This window comes from Coffea eugenioides, chromosome 2, assembly GCF_003713205.1.
Source record: "Coffea eugenioides isolate CCC68of chromosome 2, Ceug_1.0, whole genome shotgun sequence".
NCBI classification, from domain to species: Eukaryota; Viridiplantae; Streptophyta; class Magnoliopsida; order Gentianales; family Rubiaceae; genus Coffea; species Coffea eugenioides.
In genome coordinates this window covers 18028903-18055853 of record NC_040036.1, presented here as the reverse complement: position 1 = coordinate 18055853, position 26951 = coordinate 18028903, and the positions used below count along the sequence as shown (strand labels likewise).

Sequence of the window (26951 nt, the reverse complement as noted above, 5' to 3'; positions counted from 1 at the left end):
GAATGATAACTATGTAAAATTTGAATTTGAAATTCAATTTTTACACATGTGTCATGAATCCAATAGTGATAATGTATGCACTATCAGTGTATATAAGATTTACTCTAATTTTATTACCCAAAAAAAGGAGAGAGAGAGAGAGAGAGAGAGAGAAAGAGAGAGAGAGAGAGAAGAAAAGAAAAGAAGTGATCATCTTAATTATATTGGACAACTAAGCTTTGTTTGTCCTACCAGGGTAGAAATATTAAGACAATTTTATCACAAGCTGTTTTAATTTTTGAGATTTATTGATATTCAAAACATATATGAATAGACTGTTTCAAAAGAAAAAAAAGAAGGTAAATATTTTATGCATTAACAGTATACATATTAGCGGGTTTAAATGTATGTTACATATATAAAATTTGATATTTAAATTCAAATTTAGATAATGTATCATTTATTATCCCGTCAACGTATTAACAGTGTAGGAAAGATTAGTTAAAAAAAAACACGAATAGACAATCAATGGTCAGGATCGTCTCACTGTTCTACCAAGTCCGACCAAGTAGACCGGTGCATTAACTGGATTTCCTATGGATTCAGGAGCCCATCCATCCAACCCACCGTCCATAGACGGATCTGTCGGCTGTTTAAACATTAGGAGTAATGGCAACTAGACGGGCCTGGGAAAAATGTGTTCCGTCATACAAATTGATCTTATTTTACACGTCCCCTTATAATCACATCTCAATTTTTTTTGAGGGTTCACTATTTTGTATTCAAATATGGCATGACTGTCTCAAGGCCCAGCTTAATTGGTAAAATTAGTTATTAAGACCTGGCACAATTGGTAAATAAATTGGGGTGAGAACAGGGCAAGTAACTGTGCCGCCAGTGACTAAATTGTACTTTCCGAGTGAGTCATTTTTTTAATCATTACTCACCTTGCATATTAGCATACTGAAGGAGATCGCAAACTCGTCCCGGTCCCGCCCCTTTCATCATTTTTTAAATAATTTATATTAATTTATTTTTGTATTTCACATGTTTATTTTAAATTCAACATAGATTTTACCCCCAAAAAATTTCATGCCCAGAAACAAACATCTGAAGAGAATGGAAGAAAAGGGCAAAAAAAATAAATGAATAAAAATTGTAATAATCATTACTCCTTTTTGTAATTAAATATCAATTAATCTCTTTTCCTAAAAAAAAATCTCGATCTCTATAAATGAATGTTGTAAATATATTATAATCTCTCATATCTGAGTTGTAATTTGGTCAATAAAATTACTCAGTCAGCTCTAAAATAATATTTTCTATACATATTAAAAATTATATATGTATATATATATATATATGCGCCGCCCACGTCGAGTAATCGCGAGTTTTTAAAAATTGACCGAATTCACTTTGTATATAAACAAATACCCAACGCTCTTATGATCCGAATAGAAAACGCTCAATCAGTATCGCAATATTTCTTCTCATCACAATCAAATACTTTCAATTCTGGTCATAGGGTCGGACTAGAACGTCAAATCTGTGAGAGGAAGATTGTCATATCGTAGCAGGCCTGGAAACACGGAAGTACCACTTTGTTTCAGCAGTGTAAATTTGCACCTCATCCATATTCTGTATCCAGAACGAAATCACGTACGCAGCATAAAAGTCATCTGTGTTCGAGTGTATAAGCACTCCAACAGCACCACCAAGAGAACTGGATATCAGTGTAACTTTCTTGCCAGTATTGTTTTATAGTCGTCAAAATTTACAAGACCTATTATTCCTGCTTTCTTCATAATTCAGCAGGTCATATTTGTCAACAGCATTACGAAGGAGGAGCATCCAAAAGCGTGGAGGAGGAGGCAAGTGGCTCATGCACGACAGAGTTTGTGGAAACAGATATTGGATTGCCCTCCAGTTGCAGCATGATACTCCCAAGTATTTCGGTCAGAAGCTTCTTAAACTCATCTTCTTTAACCAACTTCCCGTCATCCGCATCTAACATCTTGAAAGCTTCATTTATGATATTGTCGATCTGCAGAGATTAGATAAAGCGTTTGGTAAGATGAGCTTAAGACCGGAGAACCTCTAATCAGCCTGAGAAGTACCCAGTTCGAGGTGAAACTGCACCAAGCTTGAAGACTGTTCCTTTTACACATTAAGCCAAATACAGATTCTATAAATAGGTCAAAAAGCTAATCGATTAACTTGTACATAGCTATTTCTTCAACTATCCCTTACTCTGAATTCCCAATTGGAAAGGCAAATCTCATGTCATAATTAGTAGTAAAAATGACCTAACCTCGAAAGACTGATTACCTTTTCAACACCACCCACTGGAGGTAAGCCAGATGATGGGGCCAGAATATCAAGAGCAACACGCAGATATTGTTTTGACAATTTTCCACTGCGATCTCTTGGAATACTTTGTAAAGAAGTATCCAGAGCCTGTAGAAGGATACCATATGTCGAGTTAATATGCAGAACACCAAAGCTATAGCCTGAACTATGATTTTGAAGAACAAATTGATGCACATCAATGTCCATGCACAATGTCTGAAATCATGCACATCAAAGTCCAAGCACTATGTCTGAAATCATTTCAACACTTTCAAAAGGCTTGCTGTATAATTTATCTTTTCTTAAATCAGTTGGACGAACTCGAGATGAAAATGATGAAGATACCAATATTTGCACAGGCCTATAGCTAAACTAGAATCCACTAGAAAAGAGATATCACTAATAAAGTGCTCAGAAGACAACATAAGTTGGATGCAACTGCTCTTAATTTACCACCAGCAGAAATTATGTCACTTTACCAACCTTATCCAGCTCAAATTTGTTGGATAGCAATCTTCTTATACCACTTCCATCAAATGTATTCTCAGTATGCGCAACAATCACAGGCTGGTCTTTCAGAAGTTTTGCAACAGTCCCTGCAACATTCTTGAGCTCACCAAGAAATGTGTCTTGTGAAACAGGGTGATCAGGGACACCACCATAAGATTGCAGCGCTGGTTCTATGATGTTGCTTCTAACCTACAGAAGTAAAGACCTCTGTTAATCTGATAAATAACATAGTTACAGGTTCCAACTTGGAGGCAGTTAACTTGAACAATCGACTATATTAAAACCATCATGAGATAGTAACCATCACATTGCAAGAAACTGAAAAAGGTAACTTTGAGATTGGCTATGTGTCGCACATCACAATGCTCACAAATGTTTTGCATGGTGTACAGCAGTAGAAATGGTCAAGATACTTAAAAGAAGAAGAATTAACACTGGCTAGGCATGGTTCCTTTAATACAGGAAATTCATAAGGAAAAACTATAACAGGACTAGATTGACTTCTTACCCAGGAATCTGAAGCAGGTGGCACTCCTTGTTCAACTGTAAGTTTCTCAAGAGCCTTAATGATGTAATCTTGGACAGATGCATTAGGTAGTTCTATCTCAGAGAAAATGGAAAGGACCTCTGACTCAAAACTGGGGCTCTTAAGAAACTCAAGGAGGTCTTCACCATCGATACGAAGAATTACAATAGGATCTCGTTTTAAGCCAGCTGCCATCCCTAGTAAAATGTCCGAAAGAACCTCTTTAAAATCTTTCTTGCTTACTTTCTCTTGTTTTCCGTGGGTGAACTCATTAAGAACCTAGATCAAAATAAACAAGTTAATTAAAGCAACCTATGAGACAATAACGAAGCAAATAACAGAGAGCATGAAGTAATAGGTGCCATATACTATATTCCCCTGAAATAAGATCTATAACCTTCCAAGGTGGCATCAACATTCCTCTTTTAAAATATTATGCTTTATTTGTCGTACATGGCAACGTGATTCAAGGAATGACACAATATTCCCGTCTAAATAGACTTCCGATGAAAGATTAAGAAGCTATCTTCATCCCTAATCTCAATTGACTAAAAAACATTTACTCCTGCTTGAAGAAAATAAATTCAACCAAACTGAATGCATGAGATTGCCAAACAAGCATTAAACATAGTAAAATCCAGTATTTTCAATGTCTAGGAAACTCTTACAAGACGGGATGCACATGTTAAAACGGTGCAAGTTTACCACACAGGCTGCCAAGTGGCGCTGCAGTTTTTGAAGCACGTCCCGCATGCATTAATATTTTGAGCATCCTAAAAGGAACCAGATAAATCGATGTACAGTGTAAGGTTTGATATCCAGTCCATTAGATCCTCAACAACGTTCAACCATCAGGCTTTAGTTCAACTTGCAATTAAAGAAAACAGTAAGCCCAAGATAATATAGGATGCCCTAGTCCAAGTGCAACCGTAGTACCACAAAGGTCCTGTATTCTATCTACAGGCAAGTAAACAGTGCTGCTTCCTCATGTCTCGTGTATAAAAGTTCAGAAAAAATCCAGTAAAAGAGACTTTTTGCGCAAGACATCTAAACAAAAGGTTGGATTCGTGTGTGCAAGGTCACATCATTAGCAAACGGCTCCACCAGTGAACCATGCTCAAGTTATCTTAATTCTAGATATTACAAGTTACAATATAATAATACTCCTAATTCCGATTTCTTCAACAAGACACTTAGATGAACAGAAAAGGCCAAAAATTGACAGGATTTTTTTTTTTTTTGGGGGAAAGAAAAGAAGGGGGGGGGGGGGGGGAGGGGGAGTCTAATGAAATTGACTAACAGTGCTGTGTCACTCAGTTACACTATTCTCCAGCTACAAAGAATTGGATAGCCTCTATCCCCATATTTTAAGGACAAAAACAATAAAGGACATGCGATCCACATTTTGGCACACTATTCGCCCCAAAAAAGAACGAAATTAAATCAAGAAATAAAGAAAACAAGTCATGAAGTCGTATACCATACAATCATATCATTTTACATAAACTCATAATCAAGGATAATGCAAATCATTAATCTCGAAATGTAATAAGGATAATCTACTAGAGGGTTCCAAAGAGTACTAAAGGAACTAAGTTTATACACGTAATTTGAGAGCGCCCACTCTAGACGCTTCAACCATAATTTAATTAAGTGATGAAACTTGACAATACAAATTAGACCACACAAAACAAAGCAGAAGAGAGAAATGCCAGTTGACCTTGTTTGTTGGAAAATATTAGTCATAATAAGGCGTCCAAGAAATGTACTAAATTTTCTGCCCTAAATCCATATATGTCGCATAAAAACAAGAGCTACAGCTTTCGGAATATAGAAGTGTGCAAAAACAAGTAGCAAAGAGTTAACCAGAAAGTGACAGACAAGATTGTGCCACCAGCCGAAATACATACATATATATATATATATATATATAAAAGAACCCAACAGGGGACCCAAAAAAACCCAACAAAACAGGAAAAAAGAAGAGTTTATCTTCAACAGAAGCCATACCATTTTTCTATAGGGGAGAGGGCTACTCCTTAAACAGCTTTAAACGGAACTGGAAAACCCCAAGGGAAAAAAAAAAGAAGATAAAATGAAAAAAAAAAAAAGAAGACAAGACTTATGAAATGAAAAAGAAGAGTTTATCTTCAACAGAAGCCATACCATTTTTCTATAGGGGAGAGGGCTACTCCTTAAACAGCTTTAAACGGAACTGGAAAACCCCAAGGGAAAAAAAAAAGAAGATAAAATGAAAAAAAAAAAAAGAAGACAAGACTTATGCTGGCAAGAAATCGCGAACCCTCAGCAAATTCTTGACCCTGTTGAGCCCAAAATCTTGAATGTTGATGAGTGAATTAAAAAGTTAAGGGAGATGCAGTCTTGGCATACAAAAGATAGCTTAGTAAAAAAGTAACTCTAGTTGAAAATGGCGAAAGAAAGAGAGAAAGAAGAGAAAAAAAGGGGGTAGAGAAACCTCGGAATAAATGTGATCAGAGTCAGGAGAAGATCCCCGAGCGGGTAATCCAAGGGCAGCACCTATGTCAGCCACAGCCGGTTGCAACTCTTTGACAGAAAGTTTACCGTCACAATCCTTGTCCAGTTCTTGAAACTTATGATCCACAAAGTTACTAAAAACCTGCTCATTTCCAACCAACTCCATTATATCTGAACCGTCCATTACCTCCTGACTCCCACTTTTCTTCTTCATCACATTATCGCAGATTTCCTCCATCATCCTCCGTCCTACTTTTGATTAACACCACACCACTAAAGCCCCTAGCCACTCCTTTTCTCTTTTTCTGCTGCCTTTATTTTTTTTTTTCTGTTTATCTTTTTGGTGCGACTCCCGTGAGCCTCCTCTTCTTGGTTCTGTCAGCTTAAATACTAGTGGTAGCAGAAATAGTACTACTTGTTGCGGCACATACAACTGGACTCTGATTGCGCTTCTTCTCCAATTGCACCACCCGCAGGAGTTACCAGTAGAAACCTACCTCCTTTTTGGCTTTCTTTACTTTTTCTTTTTGCTTTTTCAAGTTAAGTTTGTGGTATGGACACCTGGGGCGGTTGTCGAAGGAAGGAAGAATATCAATACTGGAAAAGTCGTACTAGTGCTTTTTGGCCTTTTCTGGGGTACTCTGCTGACGCGTGTCCAAAGGACGCTGATTTTCTTGGGTTTCGTATGATGCACGAGACTGGGTACGTGGCAGAAGGTGATGAAAAGGAGAGGCCGTGTCAAATTGTATGGGCTGGGTGGAATGGTGGGCTGTCTTTAGCCTGACGATTGGTCAGAAGTTGACTTTGAATGGTAGGTGTTTCTTGGGGCCTTTTGTTGGGCTATGGGCCGTCGGGCTCACGATGATTGCCTCTGCTAATTGTTTGTTGTCTTCCTTTCTACTACTACCACCTAACTTTTTGGCCGCTAGGCAAATTCTTGTTTTCTACGTATCCCTCGGCATGGAATCTTCGGTCTCGTGTCACTCATAAAATCATCAGTGTAATATCTAATTTTAACCGGACACTTGACATTGTATAAAAGAGTGATACTAAGTTATGACTGATTAAGCGGCACAAGGACATGATTTGCTTCCCGACTTCCTGCCTTAAGTCTTGGTTGCGTTTTGTGCTTGTACGAGTATATTTTCATTTGCGTTTCAAATTGGCGGAGTATCAAATACCAATTGTCAACAAGCTGCACGCAAGCAGGGAATAATTATACGATGCTCCATACATCAAAAACAGCTGGCTGCTAATATCCTATGTTGTCAGAGATTAATTGAATACAAGCGCAACGTCCCAAGTCAGTGTAACATATCTACTTTGTGAACAAATTCGTTTAGCATCCAATCTAGGTTTGTAGTAAAAGAATTCGGTCTGTTACTGAATATAGGAAGGCAAATTAAGTCCTGAATTACAAATAAATATACACATCTAACAAGTTCCGATTAGTTTTCCTTCCCCCTGGAATTATGAGCGGTATGTGGTCGAGACCTTGACCCTGGCTGAGAAGAAGCAAACTGCAAAATCTCAAAGAATTTAGTCTGTCCATAACACGCAGCCTTCTGCCAAAGCAACATCCCTAGCATCATCAACCTATTTTTCATGCGTAGCAGATTGCTATCAATCTCCTTCTCATGCTTGGCGATACATGGCTTGAGAAAACAACTGTACACATTTGTTGTTCCCTGAAACAATTCGAGATTAAAATGAAATGCAGCTAATTGTTAGTAACATGAAATGTGTAAACTTAAAAAGAGATTTGAGTCAAATTAGTGCGTACTCTTGTTCCAGGATACCACAGGTAGACGCACAATGCAAACTTAGCTTCACCATACAGGGGTAACCTTCAACAACAAATCCATCATCAACAATAAAATTAATGATTAAAAACAAAAAAGCCCCCTCTCCGGTGATTTCAAAATATACAAAACGATACCTCATATTTTGAACTAAATTATAAACTAACAGAATTCATTAAACTTAACGAAAATGACGGTCTCGGCTGTTAAACTTACCGTATTCTGTTAAGTTTATCGTTAATTTTACCGGATTCTGTTAAATTTTTTGTTAAATTTATCGGATTCCGTTAAGTTTAACGAATTCTGTTAGTTTACAATTTAGTTCAAAACATGAGATGTCATTTTGTATGTTTTGAAATCATTAGGGGCTTTTTTTGTGTATTAGGCATACCATAGAGAGTTTTTTTGTTTTTAACCCTAAAATTAATGAGGTTTAAGTATGTTACTATTATTATTGTTTTCTCCTCGTAAATGGTTTACACCAAGAAAAAATAGCGGGAATTCTTACCATGACATAAACAGGTCTCCAACTCTTTCAAATACTGTGAGGGCTGCAAGTAAAATCCTAAGGGGAAAAGCGAAAAAATAAAAATAAAAATAAAAAAACAAAGGGATTTCATTAGCATATTATAGTATTATACTAGGAGTACTTGCTAACATGTAGAAGAAAAATGCAAGAGTAGATGGACTAGCAATTCATATACCAGTATTGACACCAAAACAGAAGCTGATCGATGTCTGGCTCATCTTTTTCCAGCGTCTTAAAGCATTCATATGCTGGATAAACATATCCGAAAACCATCCTGTACAGTTCAAAACTTGGCTATTTAAGTATTTCCTTGAACGACTTAAAAAAAAAAGTTAGCACGAGTACTGAAAGAGTGACTAAAGCGTACAATAGTGGTCTCGTAAGCAAAGAACCCATCATCTTTAATCTCTCGTTCTTGAATCTCAGATGTCAACCCTGTTCATTCGATTTAGATTCAAAACAAAAGGCACTAGTAATTCAATCAAATTAAGTAGTAACAGGATAACGCATGGTGAGATTAATTATGTACAAGTCTTGAACCGTTCTTTTTATCTATATCTTGATGCTCGGTCACTCTACGTTACATCAATGTTCTAAAAAGTTTTTAGAGAAAAAACAAAAAAAAAAGAGAATGAATAGGTATACTTGCTGATTGTTTGGGCTTCAATTTGTTTCGAATTAGGTAAGTGGAACGACGTTGCAAGTGAACAGGAGGCAATTGATATTCTAACTCTCATACGGGTATAAATGATTATGTGTTTTATTGAGTATGCATAAAAAAAATACAAAATCAACATGTAATGCAGGACTGAGCAAATCATTATTTAGGAATAAAAGTAACAGTGCAAACTACAAGGCAAAAGAAACACAGACAGAGACAGTATATATGATCATCTAAGCAAAGAGGCAAAACTGGATTAACCGAAAATGAAAATCACTCACATACTTCGACTCCCAAAGCCAAGAATCCACCGCAGAAATTGAATTTCACTCTTTTTCTTGAGCGAGGGAGAGGAGTGAGTTTGGATTACTGCAGTTAATCAAATCGTCGCGTATTCTTGGTTGGAAAAGATTTTTGAGACGGCAGCGGTGAAGCGTCACTACTCTCGGGATGGCTGGGGCCTTTAAGCTTGAACAATCCTCTGGGACTTTGCAAAGACGCCGGGAGTCCGGGGCAGGACTCGCCTCGCATTGGTCGAGTCGGCAACTTGACACCAATTGCCAAGTAAGCGTCCTTTCGCAAGAGTCGTTGGTGCATGGGCTTCTTGCTCCTGGTCACCGGAACCGGATATTCATCTTTGCCGTTTCCATCCATGCGCTATTTTTCCTCTTGCGCAGGCCATATATATCTTATGAATTAATATTTTCAACACTGTCCACTTATATAATGACGGGTTGAATGTATATCACATCATTTTAATTTAAATTTGAATATCAAATTATATATATATGACATATATCTATACTTATTAATGTATACAGTGTCTGTTTATTATGTCTGTTTAAATTTGAATATCAAATTATATATATATGACATATATCTATACTTATTAATGTATACAGTGTCTATTTATTATGTCTGTTCACTTTTCTGAGAATCCCGTCTTAAAATCTTTTCTTTTTTTTATGTGTCATATCAATAGTATTAGTAAGTGGAATTACGTTGTTTTGCATTGAACAGAAAAGTGGACAGACATAATGGACAGAGGATCTCGTCTATACTTTATTGGCTTCCATGATTTATGACATGGTTCATGAATGTCGTGGAACTAGGGGATATAGAATTTGTTTTGCTCCACGGATACGAGTGGATTGGACTTGATTTCCCAGCCTATCGTACATTAAAAATAATTGGGTATACTTCATTTCATACACCAACGCATTTTAAATGCGTAAGATACAAATATTAATCCATGTAGCACAACTAATAAGTTCCTCTACGGTGAAGCCTGACGGGCTCTAAATTTTTTGTTACGTCAACATGGAGATTAGTGAATAGAGATCAAATTGTGCTTAAAAATTCAAAAATTTTAATTTACAAGGGATAAATAGGTAATAGAAAATAGTGAAAATTGGGGGATTATAAAGGAGCTAGAAACACATTTCCGTGCCATCCGTTTGATTCCAGTTCAAGAATCAAGAGTTGTGAGCAAGGAGAAAGTAGGCTTGGTCCCAAATTACCAGCAGCCTCGCTTCACAGCTGCCAGCCAGACCAATGCTATGACCGTCGGGCCACAACTCACAAGCTCACGCTGAAAAAGCTTGGCGGATACTCCTTCTTTTTTTTTTTTCCTTTTATAAAAGGAAAATTTTATTACTCAGGAAATTGTTCGACACAATTTGCGTCACAAAAATAAAAAGAGAATTTCAGAGAGATTCAGTAAAATCAGAAGATTTGGCAATGAACGCCAGCTCATGTGCGACTTTGCTTGACACGTGTATTGGCAGACACTTGGTAATTTTTGATTGCAAGGAAAAATGTGAGAAAGTGTAATAAGCATGCACAAAAGAAAACATAAAGGAAAAAAAAAGACATTTATCCTCTTTCACAAGTTATTGTAGTAAAATACTCATTATGCATATTGCCTATCAAAAATTTTTACATTGGAAACTTGGGTAACGTACATTGCCCTTAATAAGAGGGGATGCCATTTAGATAAAATCACTTGTTTTGAGACCACAAATAATATTTGAAGACCAAAATAAGAAAAGCTAAAAGAGCATAAGATATTTGAGTATGAGATGACAAAACTAAATAAAGTGCTATGTATATCACTACAAATAGGTTAAAAATTTTTCATCTCCGTCTAGTTCCTAAACTTTATGAACTGAACGAGTTGCCACATTTTTACACATATGTTTCAGTAATATCTTCGATGATTAATATTATAATTAAAAAATTTTACATATTGATCTGATATAAGTCAATTAAATCATCAACCAAAAGTTCATCCGATTCACTCACCGTTTGAAATCTCCCCTTTTTTTTTTTTAAGAAAGTCAATTTTCATGTGGACTTCATTATTTTTTTAAAGAAAAGAAGGTACATTTGACATTAAATGCATTCTAAAAAATTGAATCTTTATAACTAAAAATTAAAAAATCAAATGGGCCTTAGATGGAGAAGAGAGGCCTAATATCACATGCTCGTAGAGCCAAGAATGTTTCCCATGGAAGGCCGTGGATCGATCCAAAAGGGAAAAGCCGAAAGGAGAGAGGGATAATCTTCAAGGCTAAAGAGAAAGTCACGCCACGTCAGCGCACCCCCCGGCAGGGGGTGGTGGGGAATTTGCACCTCACCCCTCCTGTATTTTGCGCTCGTCTTATCCACAACAACGAAACTTTATTCGCTGGAGCAACAGGTTAACACTCCCATTTACTTGATCGTTTCCAATCAGTCTATCACTCCTCTCCTTCAAGTTTTAAATGAATCTTTTCGTTCCCAAATCGATGTTGCCGCAGCCGCAGTATCAATAATGGAACTGAGCTTGTCGTCCTCGATCTCCTCTTGGACTCCATTCTCTTCGTTCCGCTCCCCTCGCTGCCACTGTGCTCCATTGCTTCGCAAGGAGTTCCTCGGCAGTGGCCACAATCTGAGGCCTCCAGGCCTCCGCTTTCGACGACAATGCAGGAAGCTAGGGTTTCGATTTCATTTCCACTCCAGGAATTTTCTACTGAGAGCTTCACTCGACTCGCACTCCGTCGTTCTTGTCGTCGCTGTCACCGCGGTGGCTGTCTCTGCCTTCATCCTTGTCTTTCACAATTATTCCAAAAGAAGGAATAATGCTCAGGACAAACAGGTACTTTCCGGCTCTTACAAGCTTCACTGCAGTGTGTGGTCTTGCACTCTGTTTCATTCTTCGTGTATCATGGTTTTGCTGAAAATGATCTTCCATTTGTGATACGATGTTGTTCTGTCATTTAGTTTTTGATGAATGTTGATGCGCTCAAGAATGCATCCTTTAGTAGGTGTTCTAGCCTTAGGATATTCTCATTAATTTTGTGCATGCGAGTTTTTTAAATTATATCGTGCACAGTGTGAGTAACATTAGGATTTCTATGACACGCATAGCAAGTTTACTTGAATTCTAGTTTGAACATTTTCGAGGATGTTCGTCTGCCATCACTGGAAGTCTGGAACTCTTTTTTTTTTTTCTTTTGAGTTATATTATTTTATTTGCTTGTAGCTCCTTCCCTCTCCACTCTCACAGCAGGGCTGGCAGGCTGATAAAGTTAAAAAGGGAAAGAAATAAAAAGAACCGTTCCTTCCCATTTTGATACTTGTCCGCACATGTGATATACTCTTTCTTTGCTTGTGGCTCCTGGATTCTATGTTCACTCTGTAGGGTAAATGGTTCTGAGAAGTTTAGCTCCTTGTGTCAGTCATTTCAGTGGTTTAGTATTTTTAGATGGATTTAGTGAAATTAGCATCTGATGGATAATTTGATTCGAGATTATTTGTCACTAACTGATCATAGATACAGGTTTCCTAATTTTGCATTCTGGTCATAGATGGAGATCATAAGAAACCTTGCTCCCCGACTCGGTCTCACCTGTTTTTGTGTTGTACAATGAGTTAAGATTTCTCTTAAGTCCTTTCTACTGCCTTGCTGATAGTGATGAAATTTATTCTTTTGAACATGGTTGTGCTTTTGGTGAACCTGTGCAAGTCAATTTTGAATTTGCTTTAGTTCTATTCTGGCCTAGCTTTCTTATTCATTTTGAAACTTTTCAGATGTCAGGGAGGCTGACACATCCCCTATTTCAACATATCAAAAGTAGGATGGACAGCTTGTCTATGGAAGAGTTTATACTTCTAAATAGGAACATTCCTATTGATAAAAAAGTAGACCTACCAATTGAAATGAGCAACAATACTTTTCATCATGACGACGTTGTGGCTGAGATGCATCTTGATGAAATCAATGTGATGAATGGAGCTACTATTGCTACAAACACATCTGAGTTGTCTATTTGTGAAATGACTGCTTCTGTTGTCAATGATTCTCTGCACACAAGAGAATCTGAAGGTTTGTCTGTATCCTCTCTCCCATTATTGCCATCAGAACCAGAAGTCGCAGGATCTACTCTTAATATAGAGCCAAGTGAAATGCAATTGGAGAGGTGTGAACATGAAAGTGGAAGTGACAGTAAAGAGACCAAGCTACTTCTTGAAAAAAAGCCACATATTGCTTCATTTTTTCCAGTTAATGTACAAAGTGGAGTTACTCAATTTGGAAGACTAGACCATGAAATTTTGACAGAAGGTCAACAAATAAAGCCTGACCTTAGTCACCGTGAAGACCTCTACACATTTTATGAGGCACCTATGGCTAAATTGAATGGTCTTGGAGCACTATCCTCTGGTATTTCTCTGCACAAGAATGGTAACTCATCACTCTTCAAGGCTTCCGTTGTAGACGGAGAACAATTTCTTAGACGACAGCTCTCTCACCGCGCAGGTTATGCCCTGGCGCTTCTTCCCTAAACCAGCATGATTTTCATGGCTTGTTCTTTTCACAAGTTGCTGAAAATTTAATTGTCTGAACTAGTCTGAGTTGAAGTATGCTTATTCTTTCAGAGGAAACTGAAGGCCATGAAAAAAGACACGTTTCATATTATAACAATGGCTCATCCCATTGGAAAGAAGACATGGGAAAGAGAAAAGAGTCTCCTGCTTATAAGGACAATGCAAAACTTCACGAGAATAGATCGAAGAGTTTGTCTCCAACCCATAATTTGAAAGGGAAGCACGTGCATGACAGAAATCGTTCACCACAGCTGTTCGGTGGTTACAGTAAACTTTTAAGAGATGGACGGTAACCATTTTGTTTCATATTTTTTCTCAAGAGTTTCATGCCTGAGATATTTGCTTCACAGAAAATGAAAGTCTAATTGGGCATTTCAATACGTAACCATCCTGTTTGTTCGCTTCTTGGCTTGTTGCTTCTTAATTTTTAAATTCTCTAGGTGTCCTGTTCTAATTGGAGGGACACATTTTCACTTGTAAACCAGATTTCCTTATTTTCACACTAGAGAAGTTTTAACAAATAAAGAAATAAGAGATACATAGCTGATGTAGAAGCTGCCAAAACGGCTAGTCAATATCTGAAAATAAACAAACTGAAACAGAGCATCAATTGTGATCTTTTTGCATTGTCTTAAGGCACTTTCCTCTGTTGCTGTCTCTTTTAGGTTAAATGATTGCATTGAGATGCTTGAAGACATGGAAAGCAAGGGTTTGTTGGATATGGATAAAGTACGACTTTTCTGAGCATTTTTCCACGTTCTATTTTAGTGCACATTCCTCTGTGCTGATATCCAATAAATACTGTTTGTCTCAGGTTTATCATGCAGGGTTTTTTAAAGCCTGCAAAACTCAAAAGGCTGTCAAGGAAGCTTTTCATTTCACAAAGCTTATCCCAAATCCAACTCTAAGCACATTCAATATGCTTATGTCTGTCTGTGCAAGCGCTCAAGATTCAGAGGGTAAAACGCTCTCATGTTTCCCCCTGCTTGGTGATCTCAAGTTTATGAATTACCTCAGTATCGTAATGTAATTTTACTGTCACAACTTAAGTTCCTAATTTTATAGTCAATAAATGTAGGAGCTTTTGAAGTGTTGCAACTTGTCCAGGAGGCCAGATTGAAAGCAGACTGCAAACTGTACACTACCCTCATTTCTACTTGTGCTAGAGCTGGGAAAGTTGATACAATGTTCAAGGTGCTTCCTGTTGCTGTCAGTCCTTGTAGTTTGCTACTCAGACCTCCTTGCTAGTGTCTTCATCTTTGACTTCTTTTTATCACCTCTAGTAAAGTAATTGCTTCAATTTTTTGTCTGATTCTTCGAAAGTTATTATTATGCATTGCCACTCTATGCATCTAGTTCATTCAAAATAATAACACTGAAATTTGCAGTAGCTTTTGCTTTTCCTCTTTTTGTAATATGAGAAAAATGCTATTTGCAGGAGAAATAAGTAGGCAGTTTTTAGATACTCTTGTCATAGGTCTTTTTCGTGATCAGATGTTATTTCTCCCGATAGACTTCTATTGATGTAAATATGTATCTTGGGATTCTGTTGGTATGGATGTTTTTGAGGTGCCCATTCACTTACTACAAGTATGCGTCAATGTCGTTTATGAGGTATATCAAACTATATTGGATATTTACACTCTGGGGACTGCTAACCAAGTGGATAAAGGCGGTGAATAGCCAATCCACATGGAAGCGTTAAGGTCTTTCTATATTCATCCCTATGGTTTAGTATTCTGTCTGTCCAAGAATGTATCCACACAAATGGCAAGCTGCCAGTATCAGATAGTATTTCAGGAAAATAGTCCATAACTATGTGATGGTTTTCTATCATATGGTACTTGACTTGTGAACAAAAAATGCTGTCTCTTATCCACACTGTAATTAGATTGTAACTAAAGTGAGTTTGCATACTTGAAATGTATTTCATAATTATGTTGCTTAATAATGGTGGAGGCTCACTGTGAATGGAAAGTGCTTTTGATATTATTTTTTAATGAAAGTGGTTCCCAAAGCAATTGGATGTTTCTTTAAGCTGTCTATCACAGTTTATATTATAATTTTATTTGGACTTTTCTTTGGTTTTAATTTTCGGCCCTGAGGTGTTCACCTGAAGTGTAAGCTGTTTTTCTTCTAACTTTAGGATCCTAGTACAAAATGCCATTTTTGGTGTGGTCAGCTTGTTAGCAAGCAAACTTAATCCTGAATTTTGTTGCATCATTCAGATGATGATACAGGGAAGATAGTAGAATATAGACATACAACTGACAACAAATAATTTCTGTGAATTAGTGGCTGAATGTCACCTTGATTGTTGGTTATATTCTTTTGGCATAAGTAGATATTGGTGAATGCATTCCTAGAACATGTTGAATGCTACAATTTCTGATTATTAAGTATTGGATTCTGTTTCTTTTTGTACTCTTTATTTGTTCTCCTATGGTTATTATGTAGTCATTGAAATTGCGCAACATTCTAGGTTTTCCATGAAATGGTCAATGCTGGAGTGGAACCAAATGTTCATACATATGGTGCACTTATTGATGGTTGTGCCAAAGCTGGGCAAGTTGCAAAGGCCTTTGGTGCTTATGGAATTATGCAGTCAAAGGTATGATTGCTGTTGCTTATTGGAGTTTTATGAATAGCATATGGTGACTCTTAAATATGCTTTCCAGTTACTTTTGTTAGTTGTTGCTTCCATTTGATTCATTTTCAGTTTTTATCAAATATAGTTGACTCTCAAGAAGTCTTCATATGTATTGCACTTTGTATGCAGTAGAATGTCAAGCCAGACCGGGTTGTCTTCAATGCACTTATCACTGCATGTGGCGAATCAGGAGCAGTGGATCGTGCATTTGATGTCTTGGCAGAAATGAGGTCAGAGATACGCCCCATAGACCCTGATCACATTACTGTTGGTGCCTTGATAAAAGCATGCATTAGATCTGGTCAGGTAAGGAGGTCTGTCAGTCTATTCTGGAAAGAACTTACCGAATTTATGATTGTAGAGTTATTTTATGGTCCAACCTCTTCACTGGTTCCGTGATTCATCTAGGTCAATGAATTCCTTTAGATTTGGTTCCTTTGATTAATTTATAGATTGATCGGGCGCGAGAGGTGTACAAAATGCTTGATGAATATAATATCAAGGGAACTCCGGAGGTTTACACCATTGCTGTTAATAGCCAAAATGGTGATTGGGAGTTTGCTTGTGCTGTCTATAGTGACATGACAATAAGAGGTGTTGCCCCTGATGAGGTACTGTTTTTAAATTCACAGCATTTAAATATGGTGCATGCTGTTGTTTCTCTTTTTATGACTTTCTGGTGATGTTTTACTTGAATCTGTTTCTTCTATTCCCTCAGAGAGTGCTTATTGCCTGAATCAGAGTTGAGAGAATGGAGACCTATATTGTCATTGTGGTCGGCATTCTTTTACTTGCCTGTATTATCATTGCAAGTTTCTTAGAGATCTCTGACATTGCCATCAAGATGGTAATTGGTGGCATAGAGGATCATTTATTGACTAGAATATGGTTATCATCCATTTTGATAAAGGGATAATTTCAGAAACCTCCCCTGAGGTTTTTAACTATTTCACTTAGTTCCTTTGAAGTTTAAAAAATTACACTTACCTCCCTTGATTTGACACTTTGGTAACAAACCTTAAAATAGGGTAAAAAATTTAATGAATACCCTAAAATGCTCTTATCTTATAAAGTTTAATTTGTTCTTCCAAACAATTGTAAAGTAATTTGGCACAATTATAAAAGAAAAAGAATCTCAAGTTTTTCATGCCAATATTTGTTATTTGATAATCAACTATAACAATAAATCTTTTGCTATAATAGGCTATTTTTTAATGTGCTTTATTGGGGATATAGATTCTTTTTAAGATAGAGAAGAAAGTGCTATCTTGTTTTTTCTTTTAAAGTTTATGGACTATTTTTTTTAATAAAAGTTTATGGACTAGTTTAGTGATGGAACTACCATAGTTTGGTAGTGATTTTCGGACCATTTGTTTTTAATTATTGTTGATTTATTCTTGATTTTGATACCAAGACAAAAAGAGCTAAAAAAATTGTATGATATTAAAAGTTATCAAAAAAATATTACTACTTTAACATTTGATTTGGATAGATACGAGGGATAACATTGATAGTTCTTTTATACTTCTAATGAAATATTAGAGAAATGAATGAGAAGGAGAAAGGAAAAAAATTAAAATCCATCCTTTGTATAAACATGGCAACAAGGGAGTTTTATTAAAATATTAAAGTCAGTATTGTCATTTTAAATAGGCAGGGGAGGTAGTTGTAATTTTTGAAACTTTAAGGGAGCCAAGTGAAATTATCAGAAACCCCTGGGGAGATTTCTGAAATTATCCCTATTTAGTATTGGTTTCCCACTATGAGATTCAATTGTGAGAGTTCTCTAACATAAAAAAAGAAATGATGAATTGTAGAACAATTAATGAAATGCTTCTGTTTAAGAATGATGATTTGGTTTTACGGTTGTCAAATGCCTAGAGATCGATGAAGTGAAAGAGAAATGAGTGCTTGGAAAATATGACAGCCTTTTATTATCCTTCTGATTAAGGAAAGATCAAGTCCTATGTCAATGTGGTTATGAATGATGGTATTGCTACATCATTCATTGGGTATATTTTGTTGTTGAAGTATGACTGGCTTCTAAGTTGTCATGTTGAGGCTGCAATCTTGGAGCTTACTAATTAAACTTTCTGGTTTCATGATTTTTTTAAAAAAAAATTTTACCTATCATTTTGTTTGTAATCATAAAAAGCTATATGTCTCTATCTTGCTTTGAATTCATGGATTGCCAGGTATATGCCACAACATCTAACCTTAAAGATGGAGCCTTATTAAGTAATCATCTTTTGTTTATAACTACTGGTATATTTACTGCATAACTTGAACTCTCAAAGGAAACGTGTGGAATTGGTAAGGACACTACAACAACATAGTTGTTCCATGGTGTGCTTTTTTCATGTTTTAGTCTTGCAGCTAGATAGAGAGCTTACCTTTGTAAAGTAGTCAATCTAAAGGTTTCCCCAGTCTGTTGGAAGTCACATGACTTGATCATTTCACTTAATTCAGTTTTCTTTTTGGTAGATGTTTATCAGTGCATTGATAGATGTTGCCGGACATGCTGGAAATCTGGATGCTGCATTTGAAATTCTAAAGGTAGCAAGAGCTAACGGAATACCTTCTGGAAGCATATCATATAGCTCATTGATGGGAGCCTGCAGCAATGTATGTATAGTCAAGTGATTTAGCAAAATATAGTCTTCTTGGTGCTGTTACATATGAGCCCAATTTGAGTATGATATTAAAATACCAGATTCATGTGTTTTGCTAGAGGGGTTAGGTGTAAGTACCTATATTCTTCAATGTATTAAGAATTTTTCATGCAAAAAGAGGTCACAACTATGGCAAGAAAACTTGGCTGAATTTCAACAACATTAAGATGTTCAATATCATCTTTCAGAGTCCTTTCTTTATGTAAAGAGGAAATTTTTGCATGACATGTTTTTATTTGGTATAGGCTAATGCACTAAGAATAAGATGCATTGCAGGATTGAGAATCTATAATGAGTATAAATTGACAGTCTCATGACCAAAGGATAGAAAAGATGTAAAATCTTAGGTGTCAGGATTGCTTCCTATTTCTGTCTGTTGAAGTTTTATGAAGCATAAATTTAGCCATGTCAAGTTTAAATAGTCATTCTTTGAGTTTAGTTCTTGACAGCAAAACAATGAACTTGTGGATGCACATATATCCCTCTGCTGCTTTTAGGGTTCTCTGTGTTTTGATTTTAGTTTAAAAGTTAGACCATTTAATGCATTAGAATAACCTGCTTTTCATGAAGGTGCTTCCCCTTCCCAAATATCAATCGTCAAAATGTGTCAATTGTGAAGGGAATATGTCACTTGGATAAAAATAATTGCTCTAGACAAAGAAATCTAACAAGAAAAAAAAGAAAAAGAAAACCTCCCTTTTAACCTTTTTTTCCCCACAAATCTTGTCATTTTCATGATGAAATTCTCACTACATGATGTGAAGAAGACCAGGACAGGAGAAAATGCATTTAAGGCAATTTTAGCAAAGAGATTTTTACATCAATTTTAATCACTGCTTTAGATGGGCTTATGAGCATAGAGAAACCCTAACCTGCAAGTGCACTATCATCGTGATGTTACTGGTTTATGCAAGCCAGTTTATCCTTCTTAAGTGGATGGTGATTTTGGTTCACAATAATGTTCAACATCTTTAACATTCATATGCTTGTTTAACATTTCTCTGGTAACAACGTGCTTGTTCAATACATCTTTAGGCAAAAGACTGGCAGAAGGCACTGCAGCTATATGAAGATATTAAGGACATCAACTTGAAACCAACAGTTTCCATGATGAATGCCCTGGTGACTGCCTTATGTAAGTCTATTTGCTTCCTCAGGTCATCTCAGTTTAGACAAAATAAATTCAATTTCACTTTGATATATTCAAGCATTGCGGTTTCCAGTCACTTGAATTACTTCGCTAGGCGATATATAATCCATCCACTCATAGATGCAGAATTAGACAACTAAAACAGGTTATAGTTTTCTTCAAGCATGTAAGAGATGGTTGGTCTTTCCAATCAGAGTCAATTTCATTCTACCTGGTTACTAGTTTATAAGGTTCATTCTCCAAGAATATGCACTTGCTTACTGAAAAGCCTCAGAATTGTTGTGATACTGACCACACAGCACCAAAAAAAAAAGAAGAAGAAGAAGAAGGAAACCAAAAAAAGATCGTTAGGTTGAAAGGGAGAAAAACAACAAAATCTAACCATTAGGAGGTTGGTTATTGCATAGCTGTCAAAATTTGGATGCAAAGCTATTCTATCACATGGTTGGGTGAAATAAATAGCTTCTAAATGTTAAAAGGAAAATACTTTGGCTCGGGTTTTAGCCTTCTTGGCCTATTTTAATACGACTCTTTGTTAGTAAATGATATTTATTTTAGTTGGCTAGGTTTTAAAATGTTTCATCTCTTGGTTCATACTTTTTTAAAAGCTATATCATCAGAAACATTTTCTTTCAGTTGGTGCTCTTCGAGCTCTTTGGAAAAGCTGCTATTAAAATTGGAGGGAATAAAGAAAGAAAAATGATACTATGTAGGATTCAGGCTAGATGTCTAACCGGTTTACTGCTGTCATCTACTTAACTCTTCCTCCACCCTCAACACCTGCACCAAAAGAAAAGGTGTTGTTCCAACCTTCATTTATCTTTCTCTGCTCTCAGCTTTTCAACGAGATACTTGAGTAACAGAAACAACCTCATTTTCCTTCTGATGGGATGCATGGTTTCTTATAGCTTCAGAATCTTATTTTTTGATTTATTTGGGACTCGTGTATAAGATCAAACTATCTTACAGGTGAAGCAGATCAACTACAGAAGGCTACAGAAGTCCTATTTGAAATGAAGATGCGGGGTTTATGCCCAAACACCATAACATACTCGATTTTACTAGTTGCAAGTGAAAAGTAAGAGCTCTCGTCTTGAATAGTCTTTTTACTACCACTGAAAAATCAAGGATTTCCTGGTGAAATCTGCAGCTGTATAATTTATATGGTATGATCTTATTGTAGAAAGGATGACCTGGAAGTTGGCCTAATGCTCTTTTCTCAAGCCAAGAAGGATGGTGTTGCCCCTAACCTTGTTATGTGCAGGTGTCTAATTGGTATGATCAAGGGTTGCTATCAGATCTTTCTGACAATTTTCCTTAAAAATTTCAGAAAATGATTCTTGTGGTTATTTTCTCTAGTTTTGATTTGTGTCCGCAAGTATGTTAAATTTGTTATATTGGGTGCTAAAAGTTTAAGAGTCATAAAAGTGGCACCGTATTCTGACAACTTTTGAATCTCAATCACGTTTTGCTGTCTTTTAGTATCTGGGAGTATTGCTTCTTCATACGACGAAGTCAAGTTATTTGTCATTGTTGTCTAATCAATTGTAAGGTTTCAGTTAGCAACTTTTCTCATACTAGAAAATAATTCTATTTCTCTGGAAACTTGAAGTTTGTAAAAGTTTTTGAATGGAAGTAAAGCTAAATGTAGACCTTTGAAGCATGCTTCCTCGTTCAAACTTCTTGAGAAAGATGCTACTGAACTGATGGAAAACTCTTGCATTTTTGTGGAAGTGGTTAAATTGATAACTAATTCTATTTTTCCACAGAACATGTGTGATTCAGTAAACTGATGGTTCTGTACTGTCATCCTGCCTTATTATGAGATGTCATTGAACTTTGTGATTTACTTGTTTTTGGCACCTAATACTGTTTGCAAATTAGATAGTTGGTTCCTTTCATGGCACTTATTGATCTATTGTCAGGAAATTAAGAGTTGGCAGATTGGGCTTTGTTATTGGGCCCATTCCTGTGTTAGGCTCTTCATTTTGCACAAGAAAATTCGTGTCCATGGGACTCCTATCCCCAAGTATGAGTAACATAGGACCTTGGCGCAACAATCTGATTAGTGTCAGCCCTGATAAAATAGTACTGTTGTCACCTTGATTTTTTTTCCTTTTGTGTGGCATATATATGTGTCATGCATGTTAGCACAAGATTCAAAATGCTGACATTTACGGAAAACTCTTTCATAAATTAATTCTGCAATTTTTTTAAAATTATTTAAGCCTCATAATTATTTAGTTGATTTGTTTTCTTGAAGGTATGTGCTTAAGGAGATTCCAGCAAGCTTGTGCACTTGGTGAGCCGGTCTTTTCCCTTAAGTCTGGCTATCTACAGCTTGACAGTAAATGGTTGGTTCCTGTTCTTTCCTAATTAGCTTATCTGTCTCAGAAGCTTTGTTCAAGTATTAAAAATTGTAAGAAACATGAAGTGGTCAGTTTGGGAGTCATTTCGTATGGCACTTTTTTTTTGGTGTTAAGTTTTTGAAGCGAGTATCCTTTCTTTGGATTTTTATAGGGAACAAGTTGGCTCCAGTACTAGGTTATTAACTTGTCCAGGCACCATGACACTGGAAGTATTCGTTTCTTTATGAAAGAATAGTTGATCAGCTGACGAATTATGTTTTGACCCCATCTTAGAATGTTCTTTTTGTAATTAATTGGATTTTCCTTCAAGACTTGCTTGAGATAAATGTTATAGGCAATTGCTTTCACTTTTTGATGGAGGTTCCAGTAACTTTTAGGTTTTCTAGGCAACTCAGTATTAAGTTTTTGGAGTCTGGTATATTTGTCCAATATCAGAGAGATGGTCTGAGACCTCAAATATGCTGACCTGAATCTATTTATGATTGATATTTTGATTTGCATGTTTTACCAGAGACTTAACTTTAAGCATGTATGTGGTGTGGTCATAAGCATCTTTGCCTTTCGTTTTCCTGGAGATACTCTCTGCTTGGTTGAAACTTTAGCTCATTGTTTCCACATTTGATACGTCACTAAGACCTTTATCCTCTGCCTGCAGTATGCGAGTTGTTGATATATGTTTCTTTTTTGTGTTGTTCTGCTGTGTGTATAAGGGTATGAATTTACCCAGTTTACTGTTGCAACAACTTATATTGGTCCACGGTTCTTGGAACCAGCAAAGGTCAAGCTGACACTGTTGATATTTTCTGATTGTTACCTCTATAAATGCCACCTAATACTCCGTATATTATACTTGTCCACTCAACCTGATAAAAAGAATAAAGATTTTCTGAATTAATTGGGCTGTTGGCATGACATTGCTGTCCAAAGAGACAGCAGAGAAGAACATGGTCGTTAATAAAAAATAAATTCTCTGCAGGACATCACTGGCCTTAATGGTTTACAGAGAAGCAGTTGTAGCTGGTGTGGCTCCTACTGTGGATGAACTTTCACAAGTTTTGGGATGCTTGCAACTTCCTCATGATGTATCCCTTAGGAACAGACTCATTGAGAATCTGGGTGTTAGTACTGATACATCGAAAGGCTCAAAACTCTTCTCATTGGTTGATGGATTTGGGGAATATGATCCACGTGCATTTTCACTTGTTGAGGTTTGTGAAAAGATAATAATGTTTCTTCACTTTAACCTGAGGTCACATTTCCTGAAACCTTTTCTGTGTTGGAAGGAGGCTGCTTCACTTGGGATTGTACCTGCTGTCTCTTTAAAACGAAGCCCGATTATTGTCGATGTGAGGAATTTGCCTATCCATGCAGCTGAGGTGAGCATGTTTCTTAATTGCTTTCTGGTAGTCCTGCAACTGGAATAAGGTTAAACTTCTCTTTGTTTCCTAGTGTTAAGCATCTTTCCCTTCCTCAAGTTGTTTCTTCAAATTTGTATTCCCCTCTTTTCATATGCATGAAACATTTTCATGGGATGAAGCTTATTTTCTTTTGCCTTTTCATTTAGGTGTTGGGCAAGATGGGTGGGTTGTTTGACATGCTTCTTCAGTTAAATTCACATATAACACTTGTTTCTACTTACCCAAATGAAAAAATAAGAGTATTTTGTGAAATTTGATCAGGTATATATCTTGACGGTACTGAAGGGTCTCAAGCACCGTCTCGCAGCTGGTACCACAACACATTTTTTTGCTATTACTGCTTCTGCTTAGACTATTTAGAGTTGAGTCCAAAGATTATGATCAAATTCTTTGATGCGTGTGTGTGCGTCTGTGTATGTCTATTTGTTTCCTAGTATCTGATTGCAGCACTTTAGAGATTAAACTGGTTTTGAACATATCAAAAGCCACAAGCATCAAAGAAGTTCTTAAAAAAAAAAAAATTAAAGTAACTGTAACTTCAATTGGAAATAGTGATAACTTGATTCCTGTATGAACAAATATCATCACAGTAAGTATAATGGATTTCCAAAACACCTCCAAATTCAATGCCCTAAGACAGAAACAAGGTAACCTCAAGTGATTCATGGATTCTTAGTACTTGACGAAGATGAAAATATCGGAGATTAGAACTTTGTACAAATTTGAAGTATCGCTAAAAAGGGAAATGAAAGGCACTAAACAAGAATACAAAAGAATAACCATAATATCCTTCATTACATAAGCTGCCCCATATATCCCACTCTTATAAGGCAGATAGAATTGGAGATGAAGAATACTTGTCCATGTAAAACTTGGCAGCCATGTAGCTGCTCCTTAATGCGACAAAAAATGCAGTCCTACTGCAACAGCCAACAATTGAAGCTTATAGCCAGCATTACCAGATTATCTATTTGATGGAGCATGGTTTAAGCAAAAGAGCTAATAAGTCTTATAAAGTCCAAGTTTGTATGTTGCCAAATTACGACTTTTTCTTTGGGCGTCAAGTTTTACCTTCTCTTGTTGTATATCTCAAATCTTAAAATTTTCTCGTTTGAATCATTTACTCTATGTAAATCGTAATATGGCTTGTGTTTGGGAAAAAAACGTTGAAGGTACAAGGAGAAAATTGAAGGAAATGTCAAGTGCAAAGTGAAATTAATTTATATGCTAGCTTAAGCAACTGTTGCTTTTGTATCCTTTACGTGCACTCATTCTTGTAGGTGTAAAGTTGCCGAACTTGTCTATTCTACTGCCACTGGAGAAGACACAAATTCAAACTCCATCAGGGGAGAAAACTATTAAAGTTGCTGGAAGGTATCGGTTCTCTTTTATGGGAAATTTCTGACTTTTGTGTTTATTTACTTCATGATACTTTTGCATATTCATACTTTTAAAGCAGTTATAGGATTAGTGCTGCGCATGCAGATTGCTTTATTTTGGTGCAGTAAATATTACGTCATGTTGCATTATGTATCTTAATTTGGTGTCTTAATTTGCTTCAACCATACTGGTTTATACTTTTTATTACTTGCGTAAAGGGCATGGCATCTTCAATCTAAATTAGAAAAACAATTTCCTCTTTTTGTTTTTATTGTTTTGGTTTGAAAATTCACTTAAAAAGCATTTAATCTCCTCTAAAAATTTCAAAATACTGAACTTCTTTTAAGTATGAAATATCAGATATGGGTGTTGTACTATGGTGCTGTAAAGATAATTGTTGAAGGAACTAAAGACATTATGACATGAAATGAACTGCTGCATCTGACTTCCCATTGGCGGGTCTGTAGACCAGCATGGATGAGTTGTTTCTGATTAAGGTTTTATTAGCTCAAATATGTTAAATTATTCTCACTGAATCAAATATAAAAGTTGGAAGGAAGATGGTGTTCCCAATTCTCATTGAGTACTTATGTCATGGCCAACTGCTAAATACCACCAATAGGCATCTATTCCATGTATTTTTGGCTAGTTCATCTTTTTCCCTTTTTCTTCTGTGTGGAGAAATGGTGCAAACCTGATTCTATGATGTGTAAAAACTATATGTAATGCACTATTTTGGTTGACAGGATTAGCCAAGCAGTTGCAGCATTGCTGAGGAGGCTTGGACTACATTTTGTAGGGAATGAATCCCATGGGAAAGTAAGAATTAATGGTGGTGCTGTGAAAAAATGGTTCCAGCCAAAGCTTGATTCTCCTTTTAGTGGAAAGCCTACGGATCGGAGCTCATTCCAAAGGCGTTTGGGTAAAGGAATCATGTATCAACAGAGAAACATTAGAACAGGTGATTTGTCTTTAGACTAGTCAGTCTGTGTATGGTCCAAGGCAATGCATGAGGCTTAGCTTATTCACTGCCCTGTTAGTTAGCATTGCCGGGCAGTTGGAGTGGAAAGGTTTATGGGATGATCACTTCTAACTACTTTTTACTGTAAGTTCAAGCAAGGTTAAGATGTTATTATCAGGAAAATAGTAGAGATAGTCCTTGGTTTTAGCATCGTAACATCTCCTAAACGAGTTGAGATGCGTGTAGCCTCTTAAAAATAGTATATATGCTCCTTGGACGTTATGAAGACACGAAGTCTTCAGAGAATTTTGTATAAACTTAAGAAGGAGATATATTATTCATTTATTGTTAGTATAGGTTGTAGAAATTCGTCTACTGTCTGTCAATATAGTTATACATAAATATTTACTTTAGGCTGTATTACTAGTTGATTTCCAGGCATCTCAGAGCGTACGGAGTTACATTGAAGACAAAGGAACAAACACATTGAAGAACAAGGCAGGTAAAAGGCTGAAGTTTTAATTCATGTATCAGGCGTCAGTTATGTCAAAGGCAAGTTATGCACGGCACCTGATGCTGTTGCCACAAATTGGGCTGCTTTTTTTTTTGTTGGGAGTTTTGGTTAACATA

General features: G+C 36.4%; 3 protein-coding genes across 3 annotated transcripts; 1 reads left to right on the top strand and 2 right to left on the bottom strand.

The window, feature by feature from the left end:
* Window positions 1-1355: 1355 nt before the first annotated feature.
* Window positions 1356-6427, bottom strand: LOC113763546. Its single transcript, XM_027307379.1, has 5 exons — window positions 5841-6427; window positions 3347-3643; window positions 2812-3027; window positions 2308-2436; window positions 1356-2023 (listed from the first exon to the last, which is right to left on the bottom strand). The coding sequence occupies exons 1-5, from the start codon at window positions 6099-6101 to the stop codon at window positions 1814-1816; spliced, it is 1113 nt and encodes a 370-aa protein (XP_027163180.1). The 5' UTR covers window positions 6102-6427; the 3' UTR covers window positions 1356-1813.
* An 881-nt stretch (window positions 6428-7308) lies between these two features.
* LOC113758489 (putative HVA22-like protein g) lies at window positions 7309-8590 on the bottom strand. Its single transcript, XM_027301323.1, has 5 exons — window positions 8559-8590; window positions 8367-8465; window positions 8171-8227; window positions 7644-7707; window positions 7309-7548 (listed from the first exon to the last, which is right to left on the bottom strand). The coding sequence occupies exons 1-5, from the start codon at window positions 8588-8590 to the stop codon at window positions 7309-7311; spliced, it is 492 nt and encodes a 163-aa protein (XP_027157124.1).
* Window positions 8591-11545: 2955 nt separating this feature from the next.
* On the top strand, window positions 11546-26690 carry LOC113761266 (pentatricopeptide repeat-containing protein MRL1, chloroplastic). The gene is made up of 19 exons (XM_027304169.1): window positions 11546-11991; window positions 12927-13653; window positions 13773-14010; window positions 14387-14450; window positions 14536-14680; window positions 14800-14915; window positions 16204-16332; window positions 16504-16677; window positions 16824-16982; window positions 18856-18996; window positions 20079-20178; window positions 21163-21271; window positions 21377-21468; window positions 22457-22547; window positions 23539-23770; window positions 23846-23938; window positions 24242-24290; window positions 25261-25354; window positions 26107-26690. Exons 1-19 carry the CDS (start codon window positions 11668-11670, stop codon window positions 26339-26341), a joined length of 3312 nt encoding a protein of 1103 aa, XP_027159970.1. The 5' UTR covers window positions 11546-11667; the 3' UTR covers window positions 26342-26690.
* Window positions 26691-26951: the final 261 nt, after the last annotated feature.